Consider the following 20,496-nt stretch of genomic DNA (forward strand, 5'->3'; position numbering starts at 1 on the left):
GGGGATGTAAGGTGTGTATAGCCAGTCCCAGTGTGGTGGAAAAGGGAGGGTAGTGGGGAGAGAAAGGAACGAGACTCGGGCGGAGCTAACTCCGTGTGCAAAGCAGGACATGGAGGAACGCGGGTCTCCCGACGGGTAAGCAGAGATTCTGGGAGGTTCGAGGAGCCTCTGGGCTCAGGGATGGTAACTCCCGTTGCTGCCACAGGGACCCCGCGCGGAGCCTGGAGCAGGGGCCGGAGGGGCCAGAAACGCCCATCCAGGTGGTGCTCAGGTAGCTATAGGTTGGTTGGGGGGTGAGGGGGACGAGGGAGGACAGGACTGGCAGCGACAACGGGATGGACTATCCGCCTTCCCAACGGGCCCCAGGGTGCGTCCCATGAACGCCGCCGAGTTGCGTCGAGGGGAACAGAGCGCGCTGCACTGCTCGGGAACCCGGACTCTGCAAGTGAGGAACCCCTCTCCCCCTCCCACGCCCCCCCCAAACCTACCTGAAGGCCCCTCCACCCTTTCCCCGGGGGCAGCTTTGTCCCAGGCCCCAGCCTCCCCCCACAACCCCGTGAGCCCCGCCCTCCCAGGCCCCGCCCCCAGCGTGCCCCGCCCCTCCTCGGCCGCCCCCTCCCCCAGGTGAGCCCCCCCGGCGGCGGCCCGGACGTGGCGTTCCGCTTCGGCGCCGTGCTGGACGCGGCGCGCACGCAGGAGGACGTGTTCCGGGCGTGCGGCGTGCGGCGCCTGGGCGAGCTGGCGCTGCGCGGGTGAGTGAGGCCCCGCTGACGGCCCGCCCCCCGGGACAGCCCCCCCGGCCCTCAGCCTACCCCCGCCGCCCCAGCAGGCCGCCGCCTGGGTCCAGCCGCGCGCCCCTGCCGCCCGCAGCTTCTCCTGCACTGTCTTCACCTTCGGCCAGACCGGCTCCGGGAAGACCTACACCCTGACCGGGCCTCCTCCGCAGGTGGGCCGAGCGCAGGTGGAGCGGGGAGGGAAAGGGAGACTCGAAGCCTTGGGGAGCCGCGGGTGGCACACACTTCCAGGGTGAAGGGCCTGCGTGCCGCCCAGCCCCGTTTATTTGCGGACAGCGAAACTGACGACCGGAGAGGTGACGGCGCCTGCCCAATATGGAGCCACTTTTATCCGCTTTACTTAGTAGCTCTCGGTTTTTTCATCTGTAAACGGAAGTGAGAGTTCTGACCGAGGATTGCCGGCGATGTTCTACGGGAACTTGGCACAGTTCCTGGCGCATACTAGGGCAGTCCTCTACAAAGGGTAGTTATGACTGCTACTTTGTGCTTGATCATGATCCAGTCCCTGGCTCAGCTGTTTGTGCCCCCAGGGCGAGGGTGTGCCCGTACCCCACAACCTAGCTGGCATCATGCAGAGGACCTTCGCCTGGCTGTTAGACCGGGTGCAGCACCTGAGCGCGCCTGTTACCCTCCGTGCCTCCTATTTGGAGATCTACAATGAGCAGGTTTGGGACTGAGATGAATAGACAGCCCTCAGGAAAAGGAGGCATTTCTCTCGGAGGAGCATGGGTCAAGGGACAGAAGAGGCTGGGGGATTGTTGTCGGTAAGGGCTGGGGGTGGATGGAACGTGGACTCAGGGCCCCTTCCCTCACCTACCACCCTTATCTCAGGTTCGAGACCTTCTGAGCGTGGGATCTCCCCGGCCCCTCCCTGTTCGCTGGAGCAAGACCCGGGGTTTCTATGTGGAGCAGCTGCGGGTGGTGGAGTTTGGGAGTCTGGGGTCCCTGATGGAACTTCTGCAAATGGGTGTGTGCTACCTCAGGGGTGCTTTGGGGTATGGGGATGCCCATTCCTCAGCTGTTCACTGACTGCACCCCAAGCCCCTGGCTGGAGCTGTGGATTGTGATGATCCGTGTGGGAGAAAAGGGCCAGCAAACCAACAATTCAGACACAGCCCAGAGATGTTCACCCCACCCCACACCAGGCTTGCAGATTTTGCTATCCAAACTCTTGGAATCCTGATGATGGGGTCATGATTGAGTAGAGTGGGGTCAGGGTCATGGTCTCTCCAGCCCAGGGCCTCTGCCTTGGTCAGGCCCCATCTTTGCCCCCTGAGGAGGTCTCTGCACCTCAAGGTTCTCCCCTTCCAGTCTGTTCCCCTACATGCAGCAACCACATCCGTCTTCCTCTCCAGACCCCCAGACCCTTCCAGTTTCTTAAAGGTAAAGGTCATACCTCTTAGGCTAGCATGTGCCGTCTTTCTCTTCCAGCCTCATTCATTCATCAAATATTTATTGAGCACCCACCCTGTAGCAGGCACTGGGGACACTGGGACTCTGGGTTCTGGCCCCAAAGTTGTGCCCAGAGCTGAGCTTTCTGTCTGAGTGTCTCTCTCTCCCTCCCTCCCTCCCCCCTCCCTCCCCCTCCCTCTCTCCCTCTCCCTCTCCCCACAAGGCAATGGGAGAGATGCCCACAAAATGTGAATTCAGCGGACGTTCCTTTGCTCAGTACTCTTCATCTTCCTTACACATGTCCGTGCTAGAGGCAGACCCAGCAGCCCCTCATTCCCCTTTCCTGCCTCTGTGCCTTTGCACAGGCTGGCCCCTCTCCCAGAATGCCCTTGCTTCTTTTCCTTCATCGGTGACGACATGCTTTTCCTACCAGGTCCATCTCCTGCCATTTTCCCCCTCTAGGTCTTAGCCGCCGACGGAGCTCAGCTCACACCCTGAACCAGGCCTCCAGCCGAAGCCATGCCCTGCTCACACTCTACATCAGCCGCCAAACTGTGAGTGTCCCCACGTGGGGAAGGAGCTGGCCCAGGGCCACCCAGCAGGGGTCTGCCTCTGGATGTAGAAAGCGACTTGGGCATGCGCTGGAGGTATTAGTGGAAATCGTTGGCTTTGTGACTTTGGTGGGGACGGCTCCTCCCGAGTCCCCATCGAGCCCTGATCTCCCTGTCCCACAGATGCCTCCAGGGGAGCCCCCCATGGGGGGGAAGCTGTGCTTTGTAGACCTGGCTGGCAGTGAGAAGGTGGCGGCCACAGGATCCCGTGGGGAGCTGATGCTTGAGGCGAACAGCATCAACCGCAGCCTGCTGGCCCTGGGTGAGATGTGGGGCCAGCTGGGCAGACTTCCCATGTCCCTCCCCTGAGCCTGGCCCAGAGCTGTCCCCAGTGGGGGAAACCAGAGGAGATGTAGTGTGGGGAGTCAAGAGCTGTGACCCAGGAGCCACCCGCCTCCTCCTGGTCTCACCATGCTATTGACTGGTACCTCCCCTCTTAGAACTTTATGGGTCTATAAACGCTGAGGGTTTATAAAGGTACATGTTCATTTGAGAGGTAGAAACACTCAAGTGCAGAGGATGAGCCCTCAGACATTCAGCCTGTCCCATGTACACTTGGGAAGACTGCGGCCCCATGAAGAGAAGGGAAGTGACCTTCTTCCCACCCCCACCCCAGGTCACTGGGCCTTGAGGTCCCTTCCTCTCCCCACACGGGGAGGTTTTCAGGGAACTCTTCTTCATTTCCTGAGCCCCTGCTGAGTGCGAGGTTCAGGGGTGGTCTGACAGGGCCATCTCTGCCCTCAGGAGCCCCAGTCGAGTGGCAGAGACCGGTCTGACCGAGTAACGAGATCTTGTAGAAAGACAGATCTTTGAGTCACACGGGCCTGGGTGGAGATCCCAGCTCTGCATGTACCAGCTGGGTGGCCTTGTTGTCCCACCCAGGTCACTGCATCTCCCTGTTGCTGGACCCACAGAGGAAGCAGAGCCACATCCCCTTCCGGGACAGCAAGCTCACCAAGCTGCTGGCAGACTCGCTGGGGGGACGCGGGGTCACCCTCATGGTACCCAAGAGGGGCTGGCAGGGAGGAATGGCTCCCGAGGGAGGCGGTCCCGGAGAGGAACACTCAGGGGCAGTCCTCCCCAGGTGGCCTGCGTGTCCCCTTCAGCCCAGTGCCTTCCTGAGACTCTCAGCACCCTGCGATATGCAAGCCGAGCCCAGCGCGTCACCACTCGGCCACAGGCCCCCAAGGTGAATGGAGGGAGACACAGGCAGAGGAGATAGCTGGGGATCAGGCAGTAGCTGGAGCCTGAGTTGGTGTCATGAGAAGTCTGGGACTGAGTCAGAGTTGGGATTAGAGTCAGAATCCTGGTGATGGGGTCATGATTGGGTAGGGTGGGGTCAGGGTCATGGTCAGGGTTAGGGCATGTCTGGGGGTCCGGTCCGATTTGGGATATGATTCAGGGGATAGCCAGGGTCCCAGTTGGTACCATGCTTAAGTCTGAGTTGAGTTGGGATCTGACGTAGTGTCTTGTTTGGGGTCAGAATCTGGGCCAGGGTTTGAACAGAACTGAGTTTAAGGTCGGACTTGGAGCAGGTCTAGCTTAGAGTAGGCCCTCCAGGCATACAGCTTTGATAGCAATAGGACAAGGTGCCTCCTCCAGGCGGATGTAGCCTTGTGCCAGGATGCGAGGCTGGCCAGTGAAGCGTGGGCTAGAGTTTAGGCTCTACTCAGCCACCCCTGGAAGCCCTTGTACAGTGCACAACTTGTACAGCCATAAGCAGCAGCTCTGGGCCTCTTTCTCTGCAGTCGCCTAAGCAACCCCAGCGTTTGGAGATTGAGATATTGCAGCTCCAGGAGGAGAACCGTTGCCTGCGGTCCCAACTGGGGCAAATAGACCCCAAGGGTATGAGCTGCCTGGAGGCAGGGGTGGGGTGAGGATAGGGTCTGGGGCTCCTGTGGATCCAGCCGTCTTCCCCTTCCCTGCAGCCTCAAGTCTCAGTGGGGCACGGGTGGCCTGGGCCCAGCGGAACCTCTATGGGATGCTACAGGAGTTCATGCTGGAGAATGAGAGGCTTAGGTAGGGCCCGCCTCAGCCAGGGGGACTGTGCCCCACCCCTCCCCTGTGGGCTGCTCTGCCAAGCTGCACTACTCCCTCGTCCACGCTACCCTGCTGTCCCCCCTTGCCTCCTGGGGCTCATACTCTCCCCGCAAAGAGGAGAGCTAACTGATACCCCTCCTGGTAGCTCTGCCTCCCGTCACCTTCCTGGGGCCCGCTCTTTCCAGGAAAGAAAACAGCCAGCTGCAGGGTAGCCGGGACCGGGCCCGGGATGAGCAGCGCATCCTGGCCCAGCAGGTGCAGGAGCTGGAGCGGTGAGCACGGCTGCCAGCCCGGAGACAGGCCTTGGGACAGAGGGCAGATGGGAAAGGGTAGCTCAGTGAAATGGGCAAGAGTCTGGACCCAGACCCCCTGGGTTCGAATTTCAGCTCTGCCACCTACTAGCTGTGTGACCTTGGGGGAGTCATTTTACCTCTGCCTGCCTGGGCTTCCTCTTCTATAAAATGGGGGTAATACAGTGCCTACTTTATAGGGTGGTTGTAAAGTTAGGATTGAATGAGCTCGTATGTAAAGCCTGGAGAACGGTACCTGGCATGGAGTAAGTGCTCCCTGAGTGTGTGTTAAAAGGGGGGACGTGGCAGCCAGCCTGGTGTTGGTTTGCGGGCTGTAGGCATAGACCCCGCTGTTCTCCCCAGGCGCCTCCTCTGTGCCTGCTCCCATCACCAGCCCCACCCCGGCCCAGCCCCACAGTGTCCCTGTGTGATGGCGCCGGCTCCGCCATGCCACGTGAGTCTCTGCCCGGCTGGGAGGGGTGAGGAACAGGACTGGCGAGAAGCTTCTGACGTGCCCTCTTGCAGGCCCTGCCACCCCTCTGCTCCTGCCCCTGCCACAGCCTCTGCCCCCTGTGCCGAGCACCACTGGCCCACTGGGCCTGCGCACGGGGGGAGCACCACCTGCCCCAGGTAGGACAGGCATGGGGGCGGGGAGTGAGCAGGGGAGAGCTGGAGACTTTGATCCAGGGGGTCAGCGGCCCAGGAGGCTCCGGAGTTGCAGGGTCCCAGGCTGGATCACAGGGTGAGGGGCTAGGTGTGGGTCCCGACCCAGGCTTCGGAAAGGCTGGCTCGCTCGTCTCGGCCCCCTCCCCGTCCTGCCTTCTCTCAGGACGCCACGGAGCCTCGCTCACTTGGCGTACTCCCTCGTCCGCTCGCACAGTGCTCATTTACATCTTCACTCACGTGCTTGTTCACTCGCTCGGTGACTCTCCCCGAAGCTCCCAGCTTTGTGCCAGCCCCAGTTCTGGGCACCAAGAATCCCGACAGAGACCAGACACGGTTCCTGCCCTCAGGGAGTTCCTGTCTCCAGAGAGGACCTTCCAAGGGCTACCCACTGCCCACAGAAAAAGGGACCAAGACCCTGCACCTTTATGTCCACCTGATATTCTTGGTGTCCCGTGGGGGCAGACGTGGCCGAGATGGTGGTAGCACCAGGAAGGTGGGGGCACGTAGAGGCAGGGTCACCCAGTGTGGGCTCTGGTCTTTCCTGCAGGTGTTTGGCCCTAAGGCCCCAGGTGGCATGCCCCTCTCTGCCCAGCCCCCACCCTGGGCACCCCCATGCAACCCTGGCTCTGCCAAGTGTCCGAGAGAGAGGTGGGCCAGCCCTGGGGCACTGGGACAGGGGAGGAGGGGACCGGCCCTGGGAACTCGAAGGCTCACCTCCTACCACCCAACCCACCCTGGCCCAGGAGTCCTAGCGACTGGACTCAGACCCGAGTCCTGGCAGAGATGCTGACGGAGGAGGAGGTGGTACCCTCTGCACCTCCCTTGCCCATGGGGCCCCCGAACACGTCACCAGTGCTGAGAGGTGAAGAAGAGAGAGAGGGAGGGGCCCTTCGTGGGATTTTTTTTTTTTTTTTTTTTGGTGATCTTGGGCCAGACCCACCCTCTCCAGACCTTAGTCTTCCCATCTCTGAAACAGGGTGTGTGTTGAGAGGCGATTTGTAAGCCAGTTCCCAAACTTGGAATTCTCTTCCTGGGGCCACTTGTATGTCCAGATGTGTGCAGGAGCCCGTGGTGTATGTTGAGGGGGCGGGGAACCACCCGAGGCTTTCCCAGAGGGTGTTGGGACACTGATAGTTCTGGGCGGGGAGGGGCCCAAGGGAGCGCAGGCCTCGAGTCTCACCGTGTGCTCCTCAGGTGGGGCTGCAGTTCCAAACCTGGCCCGGAGACTGGAGGCCCTCAGAGACCAAATTGGCAGCTCCCTCCGTCGCGGCCGGAGCCAGCCACCCCCCAGCGAGGCTACACGGAGCCCCAGCCGAGTCCTCCCTCCCTGCTGAGGGCAAAGCAGAAACCCAGGAGACCGCCGCGTGACCTTGGTCTGGGCTCTGCGCTCCAGGGCTCAGTCCCCCCATCTGCTCAGTGGGGATGGCAGCCGCCCTGCCAGGCAGAGGGGAGTTCCTGAGGGCCGCGGGTAGGAGCTGGTGGGCAGTTTGGGGGAGCAGAGGGAGGGTGCTGCCCCGGACTGTGAGAGATGAGACTGGATTTGGGAGAAGCCAGGCAGCAGGTGACGAAATAGACGAATAAAGAGAGGTGTCGGCTCCGAATGTGGTGGGTCCTCTCTCGGGGCGTCAGGCACTTCTGCGTGGAGACATCCCAGAGAGGAGGGACTCTCAGGGGAGCCCGAGGAGAAGAGGACTCTCGGCAGAGGTGCGTGCCCCTTCTGATCAGGAATAGTCCGGGTTGCCATCTCCTTTGTATATGATAGAAGTTTTAGTTGAGCAACTGCTACATGTACCAGGGCAGACGTGGGGAAATCAAATGGTGAGCGTCTCCATGCGGGAGTGTGAGGGAGACCAGTTCCAGCTGACCTTTGTGCGGGCTGCACGCGTGCTGGTGCTGGAGGGGTCCTGAGGTCTGAGTTCCGATGCCACAGACTTCCTGGGACCTTGGACAGGCCTTGAACCGTCCCTGGATCACTTTATGGTATTCAGCCAATTAGATGGGAGGTGAGACTCCTTGTCTGTGGAGTTCAAGTGAGGGTCAGGAGGTGAAGAGGATATCAGGATCCCAGGGGGATGCAGTGGGTCTACAATTAGGGGGAAGTCCAGATGTGACGTGAGAAATTGGAGGTGCTAGTGGGAGGATCTCATTAAAGAAGGAGCGACGGGACTAATCTTACTCTTCCATTTTATAGTTAGGGAAACTGAGACCCACAGGGCTCATTCCTACCTTTGTTCGCTCATTCATTCATTCAACACTCCTGGCATCGGCACAAACCAGGGTGGTGAACAGGACTGACAAGGGACACGCTGGCTTTGCCCAGGAAGCTCACAGCAGCCAGTTATTGAAAGGCAAGACGTGTGACTGGGCATTTGGGGTGTCCAACAGTGGAGACTCAGTGGAAGGCCAGTGGAAGAAGGCGGAGCCCAGGACGAGGGGTGACAACCAGAGGCCACAGGCCACTGGGCCCAGCAGAGTGGGCTTGGTTAAGTCCGCAGACTGAACCACACACGGGCGCATCTTGCCTCCTCACTTAACCACGAGTGATCCTGGGCAAATGACTTCACTGCTGCGAACCTGAGTCCTCACATCTGCAGGATGGCTACCATAGTAGTACCCCCTCACTGGGCAGTTGCAGGGATTAAGTCTACTTGTGGATGGAAAGAGTACAGCACGAGGCTTTGCTTGTTGCAGACAGTTTAGCCAAAAGCAACTTTCAGTCAATATGACCATTTGATGAAATCGATCTGGGTTCAGAAAAAATTCGTTCCACAAATCCCTATGGAGAACCCACTTTGGACCAGCCTTGAACAAAGCCTAAGAATCCTTACCGTCACCGAACACAGGAAACAAGAAAAAGAGCAGAATAGAGGGAACTTGGTGATAAATGCCATGGAGCAAAATCTAGCAGGGAGGTCCATCTGCCAGGGTGGGTGCAATTTTAAATAGGGGGGTGCAGGTGACATTCATGCAGAGACCTGAAGGAGGGGAGGAGGGTGAACCTGGTTAGTGCCATCTCTATTCTAAGTAATTGTGGTGCCACCTGGGCCCCAGTGGTTCAGCATCCTCGAGCCTGGGCTCCCCCTCTCCAGAGCCCTTCTCTCTCTCTCTCACTGTATGGGGGCCCTGCTTGCTGGCAGGTCTCCAGCCCCCCAGCGGGGAAGGCCCCTGGCACTGAGCGTGAGAGCTTTCCTCAGCTGCCTCGGGACGGTGGACAGGGACCACCCAGGGGGACCCTGGCTATTGCGGGTTCATTTTGTGTTTGGATGATTCCTCCTTCCGCTGGAGCCAGCCATGATTTTCCAGTTTCCTAGTTCCAGCTCAGCAAAACCCCCACTTACTTTCCCACAGATAGACTCAAGGAGACCAGTTTCCAGCACCCCATCTCCTAGGCCATGTGTCCATCTCCAGGTCAACATCCTTGCTCTAGAACTGCCCCTTGTCCAGAATCCTGAAACCCTGGAGGAATTCCAGAGGACCCCAGTAATGTATCAAGACTCTTCAAGTCCAGTGGTCCTTAGCGCGTGAGGACTCCAGAGGGCACTTCTGGAGCCCTGAAAGCTATAGGGCTTCCCCGGGATGCTGGAATCTGAGGTCGCTTCTCCAGCCCCATGAAATAGGGTAATCGTCCTCCAGAACTGTAAGCTTAGAAGGTTTCTGGTACATCAGAATTGAGGGATGCTCTAGGAAATCCTGAAGCACTGTAGACATTTTCCGGAATCCCAGATCCTTAAATGATCTCTCAGAAATTTTAAAACTGTGTGTAGAATTTGGGAAGAATTCTCTGAACTCTCTAGCTGGGGAGGGGGATGTTCAGCAGAGCTTGGAAGGCTATCCATGAGTTTCTAGAATGCTGGCAAATCTAGAGATGAATCTAGATGTCTAGAGCCCTGGCTGAATTCTCCAGATCCTTGGGGACCCTCCCTCTCAGCCAGTGCAGGAACAGGAGTTTGGCTGGAAGCATCACTGTAGGACTTAAGGTTAGGAAGAGCACACCTGTGGGTCCTTGTGCTGCTTTTGAGGTCTCCTCTGGGCATTCAACCCCAAGATAGACCCCAGCGGGTGCAGATAATGTGAGACAGTGTGCAGACCCCACTGCCGAGAACATCTCCCTCCCATCTCTGCTCTGGCTGCACCAGCCTCCTTTCACCTCCCAGACGTGTCCTGCCTTCTCTCGGGGTCTGTCTGCCCTTTGTCTAGTGACACATTTGCCCCAAATTCATATTCAGGTTTGTACCCAACAGGTTGATTTCAGCCCCTCTGAGGGATAGTTTGTGTTCTCTTAGGTGACTTCTGTTGTTGTGCCCTTGTTGGGCTTCCAGAGATCCCCCTTCCTTTATTTTAATGGTGGGGGCAGTGTGGTGCGGGGGGGGGGGGGGGTCTTGCTATGAAGCCCGGCATAGCAGCCAGCGGAAGTGTAAGCAGGGGTCTACTGGCTGTCAGGCTGGAGGTCTGGATAGTCTCTAGGCATCGGAACGTTGGGCAGATGCAGCCCCTCTTCCAGCCTCAGTCCGACTTATGGCTGTGAGAGCCTGGGCAAGATAGTTAACCTCTCTGAACCTCAGGCTCCTCCTCTGTAAGGTGGGGATAAGATAGGTTTATCCTGTGAGAAGTTACTAAGCGCTCATAGAGGATAGGAGATGAGGATTAAAAGCAACTCCACATAAACTGTTGAGGACAGAGCCTGGCACCAGGTCAGTGCTACATAAATGCTAATTGTTATTCCTGTTGTTATTAATAACGGATGCTCTCAGCACACATGTGCAATGTTCCTGTCCTTGCAGGAGAGGAATTGTCACGATCTGCTCCCTGGTCATTTCAGACTCATGAACTGGTTGATAGCCACTCTGCCAGCTCCTTCCTACGAGGTGACTCTTCGAACGTGGATTCTTGCAGGGAGAGAGTGGCCATCCAGGACTGTCTCCCCGTGCAAGAGCCAGGGAAGAGTCCCCGCTGCTCTGCCAGGGCTAATTAAGAGACATTCATTTGTCTTCATTGAAGGAGGGCCAGGGGGACTTTCCAAAAAGTCCAGCTTGCCTAGAGGTTTTGGGAAAGAGCTATTTTAGTCCATCTGAGGACATTCGGTGATATCAGCTCGGTCAGCCAAGAGTCAGGGCAGGTCCCTGGAGGTCCTGCTTTAATGGACAGATAAGACCAGCCTGCAAAGAGCAGGAAAATGCCTGGGTCCTCTTCCTGGAAACAGGCCAGTCTTTGGATGTTTACTCCTTTGGGAAAACTGTTTCTTCACTGGCGCAAAGGGAGCTGGACAGTGGCCACAAGCTCTGTCCCCTGGACCTCAAGGGCACTCAGTTCCAGAGTGTCTCACTTTGCAAGCTGCTTCTCCAGGCTAAGCCTGCCTCTCCCACAGTCAGGAGGCTAGACTGACAACATCCAAGGGCACTCTTCACTCCGCTCTCTTCAAGGAGCAAGAACATGACCTGTCCTTCATCATTTCATTCCTCTACATCCCATGGGCTCCTCTTAACCCCATTTAATGGAGGGGAAAACTCAGATCCTAAAAGGTGAAGTCACTTAGGATCACATAGGCAAGAAGGAGGCACAGCCGTAACTGGGACCCAGGTCTGTCTGGAAGCAAAGTTCAACCGCTTGACCATCACTCTGCTAAATGAAGCTTGGGAGTCCTCCCGGCCATGGCACACAGACTAATTCAAAACTGGGGACACAAGGAAATGCCACCACCGAACAAAGTCTCTTTGCCTTTTGGACTGTGTCCTTGAGCTTTCTAGTCATTCGCTGATCATGATTTAAGGGCTTGGAGTAGTGATTCCAATCTTCTAGCCTCCTTCAGCTGCCTTGTAGTTTGGTGGTCCTTGGGGGTCTGACCTACATTCTCCTTCACAGCTCTAAGGAAGTCAGTTGGTATGTGTTCACTGAGCACCTACTAAGTGCCTGACATACTGCTCCGCCCCAGGGAGGAAGGGATGGATCAGGTCTTGGTGTGGCAGGCCCGGAGCATGCTCTTGGCTGGGGAAAGGAGAAGCAGGCACATGTAAGCCTGACTCCTGCAGTGAGGAGTCCAGTGGAGGGCGATGACCCACCCTTCTGCTCCAGGTGTCTGAAAGAACAGGGCCCAAGGTCCTGTTTAGGAGGGGACAGGGTCTGGGAGGTAAGCAGAGTGACGCAGGTGTCAGGGAGACAGATCTGAGTTCGAATCACAACTTATTAGCTGGGTGGCCTTGGCACCTGTTCACCTGAGCCCTTAGCCTCAGTTTCTCTCTCTATAAAATAGAGCAACCGTTGTAGTAAAGTGATGGAGCCTTAATGGGAGGATTCAGTAAGATGTGCTTGTAGGGCGCCCGGCCTGGGGCCTGGCACATGTAGGAATTGAGTCTGCCTTTGTGGTCTAAAGCAGTGGCACCCAAGTCTGGTTCACCAGGAGAATCTTCCAGGAAACTCTTTCTAAAAGGGCCCCATCTAAGCATCCAACTCTGTAGCTAGGTAGGGTATAGGCAAGGTAGAGGCTGAATGTTCTATATTCCCCAGGGGATTTGAAGCAGTCCTGGGGCAAGGAAGGCCGGGTTCTAGTGCTGGTTCTACCACTTCTATGGGCCTTTGCTCTAGGCCTCTGGCTCCTGGTCTGTGTGGAGCCGGCTGAGCAAACCTGGGTGGTCTTTCTAGAAGTTCTCTGCTGCCCTCTAGCGGACATGGGGCGCTCTCACCTCCTGGCAGTGTAATTCCTGCATTTCTGGGGCCCTTACCTGGAACCCCACGCTGTGCTAAGTGCCTGTGAGGATGTAGGCCCCTCCAGTGTGCACACTTGGGGAGCAGGGAGGATGCTCACAAATGTCCCTCACTGAGCTCTTATATCAGCCGTGTCCAGTGAGCTGCTTTAGCCTCATTTGCAGGTCTGGATGAGGAAGGTGAGGTCAGGGAAGGAAAAGCCTGCCCCCCCATGGTCACCCAGCAAATCACAAGGGCTGGGACTCAAAGTTGTAGGTGGACTAGCTCTTTGGGATGGGTGGGGAAGAAGTAAAGCATAGAAACAGCCGAGCAGTGGAAGGTCCCCTCTCCTGATGCTATTTATGGAGTCCAGGTGCTGCCCACCTCCCAATTTCACCATGAGTGGGCAGGCCACACTCTGAGTCCAGGGGAACTGCGCAGAGTCAGGTGTCTGGGGCAAGGCCTGGGGCTGGATACCTCCTCGTGGGGGAAGGAAGGACCCCGCTATCCCCTTCCACCAAGGCCCGAACTCTGACCACGCCCTCTGGTCTGAGTCCTGCCCTGTGGCCTTGATGTCCCTGTTGGTCCTTCCTCCTTCCTGGAGAACCTCATAGGGAGTTGCTTTCTGGCCCTCACTTCCACTCCCTCTTCATGGATCTCTCCCGATTACAGATCTGATGGGCCATTCCCTTCTGAAAACCCACTGGCACTCCCCACCCGTTCCAGATTCGCGAGCAGACCTTTGGGCTGGCATCGCAGTCCTACATGCTGGGCCTCGGCCCCCTCCCCAGCCTCACTCTCGCTACTTGCCTCCCCTCCCCCACTCCCCCGCCCAAGCTCCAGCTCCGTAGTTTGGATGGTTGGTTGGTTGGTTGGCTGGTTGGTTTTTGCTTCCGAGATACATCGTTGTCTCGCCATCTGCTTCCTCTTCGGCTCCAATGGTGCTGTCCCTCGGTCTGGAGCACCCTCTCCTCCCTCCACGGGCCCCCTTGCACTTTTGTCTGGCGAACTCCCCAGCAGGTTAGACCCCCCTCCCCTCCCTCTGCTCCCCATCACTGCAGTGACCATCTGTCTTACCATCTTCTCCTCCCCCCCGCCCCCCACGAGGAGTGAACTCTAGGAGGCCCTTCGTGTGCTCCATCATACCCCCAGCACCAAGCACCCCAGCTCAGCCGTAAGCTGGGTGATCTTGAACAAGTCCTATTCCCTCCCTGAGCCCCCATGTGTTCATCTGAAAATGACCCTCCGTTCCTGCCGTACCTCCTGGATGGTAGGCCCTCCGCCTCCACTTGGGCTGGTTCCGGAGGTGGCCCCAGAGCCTCCACCCTCCCGCCCTGATGGCCAGAGGGGGAAGAGGGGTCAGCATCCCCAGACCACTAATGACCTTGCATCCTGCGGTCCAGGGTTAATTTTTTAAAAAACAGCTCAAAGTCCAGGTGGGCTTTGGAAGAGTTTGCTCTCTCTGTTTGCTCTGGTTAATCATCTCAGGATAGCAAACATCCCTGGAGGCAGGCAAGGAGATCAACATCTAGGCCTCTGCACCCCCCCCCCCCCCGGGAGAGGCCGTGTGGCTGAATGAACAGTTCTGTCCTAAAGAGGCCAGTATTTGTCTTTACCCCTGCGTTCCCCAGCCTTCCCGTGGGGTCAGTGGCGTTGACAGTCCTAATGCAGACCTGCTGGGAAGAGCAGAGGAGCCGTCGTGAGGCTGTGGGCAAGCTTCAGAGAGGGCTCTATTCCTCCTGATTGTTAGTGTTTCAGTCTCATACCAGCTCAGTTTCCCCCCAGATAGAAAGCTGGAGTTCATCACCAGGTGGGACAGTGGACAGTTTACAGAGCACTCTGACCCACTGCCTCACTTGACCTCTTGGCGGACAGAACAAGGACTGTTATCTTCAGTTTATGGATGAGGAAAGTGGGCTTTAGAGAGGGAAAGTCCTCTGCAAAGATAGTGGAAGAGAAGTCAGGGCTTCTGGCTCCCAGTTCTCTGAATGCCTCTTATGGCAGACTGCCTTCCTTCTACCACCGCTAACCAAACCATGAAAGATTGAGAAACCTTGTGAACAAGAGGGAAGGTAATTGTCCCCAGAAATCTAAGCCGAGATGGGTGGTGTGATTAAATTTGTAACATGGCTTTGAGCTTCCTGGCAGCCAAAGCAAAAAGGAAATGCCGTCAGTAGCCAAGGTGTTGGTGATGGAGCAAAGGAAACAATCACTTAGGAATAGAGACATATTTGTACCTGATACTGGTGAGAGATGAAGGTATTGGGTGGCTCTTACAGAGGGACGTGACACACCATTTACTGGTGCCGCTGGGGGGAGGGGGTTCTCCTGGATTCTCACATGAACATGGCTCTTGCTTTTGAACCCCCTATCTGAAGGGGGCATGCCCAGCCATAGCAGGGGGCCTTCTGTGAGCATGGAATGTTCCATGTCAAGAACAGGGAGGAAGTAAGGACAGCGACTCTTGACTGCTGGAAAACAGAGCTTCACCGAGAGGGCCCACAGTAGCAGGGGCAAGAGTTTGAGCTTTGGAGACAAACAGACCTAGGTTTTTTTTTTAAATTCTCTTTGAAATTGTTTAATGAACAGTATACAGTTTCCTAAGGCTGCCGTTAACAAAGTATCACAACTGGGTGGGTTACAACAACAGAAATGTATTCTCTCCCAGTTCTGGAGGCTGGAAGCCTGACACCAGACTGTCAGTGGGCCCACAGTCTTCCTGAAGTTTCTAGAAAAGAATCCTTGCTTGCCTCTTCCTAGCTTCTGGTGAGTCCCAGCAGACCTTGGCATTCCTTGACTCGTATGTAGCTGGCTCCCATCCCTGTCCTGGGCTTCACATGGCTGTCTTCCCTGTTCGTCCCTCTGCGTCCCTCTGCGTCTGAGTCTCCCTCCCCTTTCTCTTATTAAGACACCAGGCGTTAGATGTAGGGCCCACCGTCATCCATTATCACCTCATCTTAGCTAATTGCCTCTGCAGATGAGGTCACATTGAGGTCCCAGGTGCACACGAGTTTTGCTGGGGACACTGTGTTCAACCTGCTACAAACACATTCACCTTTTACCACGTGCCAGACGCTGCCCTAGGGCTTTTGCAAAGCTTCGTGCCCCTGACCTCACAACAGTTCTGTGGACCAGCAACTGGCGTCCCCATTCACTGATGAGGAAGCCCAGGCAGTGGGAGGACACGTCACTCGCCCAAGGCCAGCACGGGATGCAGGCTGGCTCCTGAGTCCATGCTCTCAGCCACCGCCCACTGCCGCCTGTCCCAGCAGCTCTGCTTCCCAGCAGGGAGCCCCGGGGCAAGGCACCCTACTTCTCAGAGCCTCAAATCCTCTGTCTTTATTCTCTGTTTCTCTTAAAGATTTTACTTATTTATTTCAGAGAGAAAAAGCGCACGTACCCATCGTGCGCGCCCGAGTTGGGGGGAGGGGCAGAGGCAGAGGGAGAAGCAAACTCCCTGCTGAGCAAGGAGCCGGACACTGGACTCAATCCCAGGACCTTGGGATCATGACCTGAGCCGAAGGCAGCCGCTTCACCGGCTGAGGCACCCCTCAAGTCCCCTGTCTTTAAAGAGGGAAAAACACCACCTACTTTCTAGGGTTGCTGTAGGGATTGAATTCCATTCTGTGGCACGTGTAAAGTGTTGGTACAAAGCTGGTTTGGAGCAGGTGCTCAGGGAATGGAAGCTGCTGTGGAAATCATCGTTATTATTCCTACTCTTACTTGCTAGGACTCCAGGAAGCCAGGGGTCAGAGAGGGAACTCTGGAGACAGGATGCCTGCGTCCTCATCGGGGCTGTGCCTTTAGACGCTCCCCCCGCCCCCCGTGGGCTCTGCTACATCGTTTCTTCTCCCTGGGCCTCCTGTTTTCTCCTGTGAGGAAGGGGCCCGATGAGCTCACTCTGCTGGCTCCCACTGGAGGGGGAGGTTCAGGCAGATGACCCACTGGGAAAGGCGACAGGCTGCTCATCTCCTCTCTGCGGGGAGCCTGGGCTGCACCCGGGCCAGGTTGTGTTTGGCCAGTGCCTCCCCTGAAACAGCCACCCTGGCCCCTTGGGACCACTGACCCGGGGCAGGACATTGCAAGGGATCGATCAGACCTGGGCTTGGGGCCCTGATTGGTTCAGGCTGAGCAGGGCAAATACCAAGGTCACCTACAAGCTGCTGGCCCCCTCCCCAGCCTCAGTCCGAAGCTGCCGTAGGCAGAGAGGCGGTGGCTCCTGTCCCCAGACCGAGCCTGTGAGCGACACCCGAGGCAGAAGAGCCCAGAACCATGTGGAGTCTCAGGGCTCTGTTTCTGTTGCTGACTGCCTGCCTGGCCGTGAGTGCCAGTCCCGTGCTGACGCCGCCCGACGCCATCCAAGTGCAAGAGAACTTCAACATCTCTCGGGTAAGGCTGGCCTCTCTGGCGGCGACGGCTGGCTGTCCGAGCAGCTGGGCCTTGCGGGTGCGGGGGTGGGGTGGGTTGCAAATCTCCCAATCTGGAACTCAGGGCTGGGTTCCTCAGGGCCTGCTCAGACCGTCTGGGGTTCGCTACGACGCTATGCACCTGCCATTCTGCGAGCCTCTTGTCTGACAATCTCACGATCTCCTGTGTGAACCTGCCCCCCTGGGCTGCAGGGGGCTCTGTGCCTTCCGTTACAGATTGCAGCCCACCCTGGGGAAGGCTCCTGCAGCCCCCTCACATGCTTAGCTTCTTGTGACTTCCTGCCCTCCCTCCCCAGCCCTTCGGCTTTTGGCCACTCCCCTCTCCCCACAACCTGTTGCCACCCTGGGTGTGCCGCCCTCACAGGCCCGGCTGTGGACAGAGATCCCGGGTGGCACAGGGCAGACGTGGGAGAAGCAGGAGAGAGATCGAGCCGGTGGGACTCAGAGGGCTGGGCAGGCGCAGTGTGCGGGAGCCCCAGGACCGCCTCCCAGCTCCCACTCTGGGCGCAGTCACTGGGTGACCTGGAGGGGCTCTCGGAACCTTCTAGCCGTGGATTTTGTTTATGCTCAGAGACAAGCAGGGGTTGTGGGTGGAGGGGCACTCGGTGGGGCGGGGGGGGGGGGGGTGCTGCGGTGGTCTGGCTCATTCCTCAGGATGTGTGAGGGCTTTTTCAACTCTATGCTCTGTGGCCAAGAGGAGGAGGTAGCAGGCTTGTCCTGAGTTAGTTCAAGGAGGGGAGATCCTTTCTAGCCCGGAGCTATGGGCTGCCTGCCGGGTGCTGAGCTCCCTGTCTTTGGAGGAGCGAAAGACAGCTGGGGGAGCAGTGGTTGAAGATGACCTTCAACCCTGGGGCTCTGGGCCTCATCCAAGTGAGCAGCACAGATCCTCTACCTAAGCAGAGTAAGGCCTTCCACTGAGCGGGGTGGGTCCCCATCTGCACTCCCACTTCCTAGGCTTGCGGTGAGGACGGAAGTTCCACCGTTAGGCTCCGTCCGTCCTTGAAGCTGCGTGGTCTCCGATTAGCTGTCAGACATTACAGCTTCTCATTGACAGGAGGGAGGGGAGCAGGTGTTTGGCAAGTTGTCTTTGCGGTCTGAGGCAAACCCAGATCCTCAGAGCTTGTGGCTGCCTCCTAGATCTACGGGAAGTGGTTTCATGTGGCCATGGGCTCCACCTGCCCGTGGCTGAAGAAGTTCATGGACAGGATGTCCATGAGCACGCTGGTGCTGGGCGAGGGGGCGACGGATGGGGAGATCAGCATGACCAGCACACGTTGGCGGTGAGTGAGGGGATGGGGTGGGAGGGGCGGGAGAGGCCAGGGCCCACCTGCCACCCCAGCCCAGCTTCAGTCATCACCCTGTCCTGGAGAGTTGAGCTCTCCTCCCAGCAGGAACCTTGCCTCTGAGCTCCAGGTCCCTCTGCCGCCCTCGCCCAGGGCACGCCTTCTGAACTGTCCCATCAGCACCTGGGGGCCAGCACCCCAACACATGCCTATTTCAAAATCTGCTCTTGATCCTTGGGTGTCCCTTAGCTCAGTCAGGAGCCTTCCGACCCCCAGGACCCAACCTGGAAACCTGGGTAGGAGGCAGGTGCTAAGACCCCTCTCTCTGCTGCCACAGGCCGCGCAGTCCACCATCAGGCCCTGTCCTTTCTCTTCCTAAATCTCTCCACGCTGTCCGCTTCTCCCTTCTGTACCATCCCCGCCCTGGCCCAGGCCACCTGCCTTTCTTTCCAGGCTGTCTACACTCCTCCCCATCTCTAATCTCAAACCTTTTACCCAGCAAACAAAAGGCCTCTTGAAAACTCAAGTCTGCTTAAACCTTTCCATAGCTCCCTATGGCCCTTGGGAATAAAATTCAGCTCCTTTGATGTGGCCTGGGCCTCTCCCAGCACTTACCAGGTACTCTGTGACCAACCCAAGTCGACCTTCTTTCAGTTCCTGGAACCTTCCACCATTTCGCATCTGATGTTCCTTCTACTGGGAAAATCTCTCCCCATCTCCCTGGGCTAATTCCTGTGGACTCTTTAGGACTCAGGTTCTGTGTCATATCCTTCAGGAAGCCCTCCCTGACCGCCACCAAGGTTCAGGTTACATGCCTTCCTTTGTGCTCTTGGAGCACCTCAAGCTTCTCTCCGCATGGCACCGCACTGACTGCGTTGGGTCTCTGGCCTGCCCCTGGGCCCCACTCAGTTCTAGGGTCCGTGAGCAGACAGAGTCCGTCTTGCCCTGCTCCGTGTCCTCCGCATGTAGCACAGTGCCCAGCACACAGATGTTGCTTGATAAATGTTAATAAGATAATGAGCAGTCATTGTAACAACAGTTGGTGTGTTCATAGTGCTTACTGTGAGCTGTTTAATAGTATCTCATTGGACCCTCATGACCGCCATGTGAGGCTTCACGATCCCCATTTCACAGATGAGGGAACTGGGGCCAGAGAGACGCAGGGTAATAAACACATCAAAGCATTCACTCATCACCCTCCCCTCCCCACGTGTCAGTCTGATGTGCAGATTTGGGGAAGGAAGCTGATGTTTAGTGCTGGCTTTGCCGAGAGGATGGCATGGACTAGTCCCTTTTGTCTCTGTCCCTCTCTTCCTTCCTACGTGAACGGGTCCCCTAGCACTGGGGTGAGGCTGAAACAAGACATTTGGGAGTGTTACTTTCCAAGTTACAAAAAGGGGGAAAAAAAAAAAAAAGCGGAAAGGACCCTGTGGGAGAGTGGGTGTCGGGACCTCGGTCTCTGCCAGCGGTTACCTTTCTTCTGGTTTGTACATCTCCAGGAGAGGCACCTGTGAGGAGATCTCCGGGGCTTATGAGAAAACCAGCACTAACGGAAAGTTCTTCTATCATAATCCCAGTAAGTTGAGTTGGAGGCGTCTTCCGCAGTTCTGCCCTTTGCTGCAAAAACCTCGATGTGTCCGAAGCTCTCTTTCTTTCTGCCTCGGCACTCTCTGCCCCCAAAGCCATGTTTCTGAGATGCTTCCTGTAGGTTCCTCCTCATCCTTCGCCTCGTCGTCCTCCTTCCCCCTCTGTGTCCTTCTCTCTCGTGCACTTACGGGCATCCAGAAAGAAAGGGGTGTTGCTGAATTCTGAGGATAACATCGGGATCTCATCAGCCCTCATGGTAGGCATCCGCAATCAGCTGATAAGAATTTGCTGAGCAGCTGCCATGCCCGGTGTGCATGGTACTGAGTGACAGAGGGATTTGGACATAAATATAGCCATTCAGCCGGCAGATGTTTATCAGATATGCTCTGTGTGTCAAATAATTGTATGAGTGGTTGAATATACGAATGTTTGGGTAGATGGATGGTTGGAAAGAAAAGATGAGTGAGAGAAGAAGCAAATGATTGGTAAACGAGTGCAGCTACGGATGGCAGGTGAGTGAGTGAATCGGTCAGCTGATAGATCAACTGATAGATTAATGAATGGAGGGAGGAAGAGAAGGTAAGGGAGGAGGAAAGGAAGGAAGTGGATTTACGGTTTGATGTATGGAGAGGATGGGTGGATGGAGTAATGGTGGATGAATTAATGATAAATATATGGAGGAGACAGATGGATAGACAGAAGGATGGATGAATAGATGATGTGGGGGG

The 20,496-nt window shown here is 57.0% G+C and overlaps 2 protein-coding genes across 4 annotated transcripts in view; both read left to right on the forward strand.

Annotated features, from left to right (window-relative positions):
* On the forward strand, window positions 1-10,276 carry KIF12 (kinesin family member 12). Of its 2 annotated transcripts, XM_027615214.2 has the most exons (19): window positions 1-135; window positions 206-271; window positions 367-445; window positions 625-752; window positions 871-946; window positions 1,325-1,459; window positions 1,626-1,761; window positions 2,649-2,740; window positions 2,921-3,059; window positions 3,680-3,798; window positions 3,882-3,986; window positions 4,546-4,642; window positions 4,726-4,816; window positions 5,023-5,109; window positions 5,491-5,581; window positions 5,653-5,757; window positions 6,341-6,441; window positions 6,537-6,655; window positions 6,988-10,269. In XM_027615214.2, the coding sequence occupies exons 1-19, from the start codon at window positions 110-112 to the stop codon at window positions 7,125-7,127; spliced, it is 1,932 nt and encodes a 643-aa protein (XP_027471015.1). In that variant the 5' UTR covers window positions 1-109; the 3' UTR covers window positions 7,128-10,269. The 2 variants fall into 2 exon arrangements, with proteins under 2 accessions (XP_027471015.1, XP_027471014.1); XM_027615213.2 differs by having other exon boundaries at window positions 2,649-3,059; window positions 6,988-10,276.
* Window positions 2,941-20,496, forward strand: part of LOC113934374 (alpha-1-microglobulin/bikunin precursor) — a 26,818-nt gene continuing 9,262 nt past the window's right edge. The window contains exons 1-4 of one of the 2 annotated variants that reach the window (XM_027615217.2): window positions 2,941-3,059; window positions 16,651-16,860; window positions 18,036-18,178; window positions 19,681-19,757. In XM_027615217.2, the coding sequence (XP_027471018.1) occupies window positions 16,744-16,860; window positions 18,036-18,178; window positions 19,681-19,757 (337 nt within the window). In that variant the 5' untranslated portion in view covers window positions 2,941-3,059; window positions 16,651-16,743. Of the gene's footprint in view, window positions 3,060-16,308; window positions 16,861-18,035; window positions 18,179-19,680; window positions 19,758-20,496 lie in introns of those variants that run through there. The other variant, XM_027615215.2, reaches the window with a different exon arrangement.

Source organism: Zalophus californianus, chromosome 13 (genome assembly GCF_009762305.2).
Source record: "Zalophus californianus isolate mZalCal1 chromosome 13, mZalCal1.pri.v2, whole genome shotgun sequence".
In the NCBI taxonomy this organism is placed as follows: domain Eukaryota; kingdom Metazoa; phylum Chordata; class Mammalia; order Carnivora; family Otariidae; genus Zalophus; species Zalophus californianus.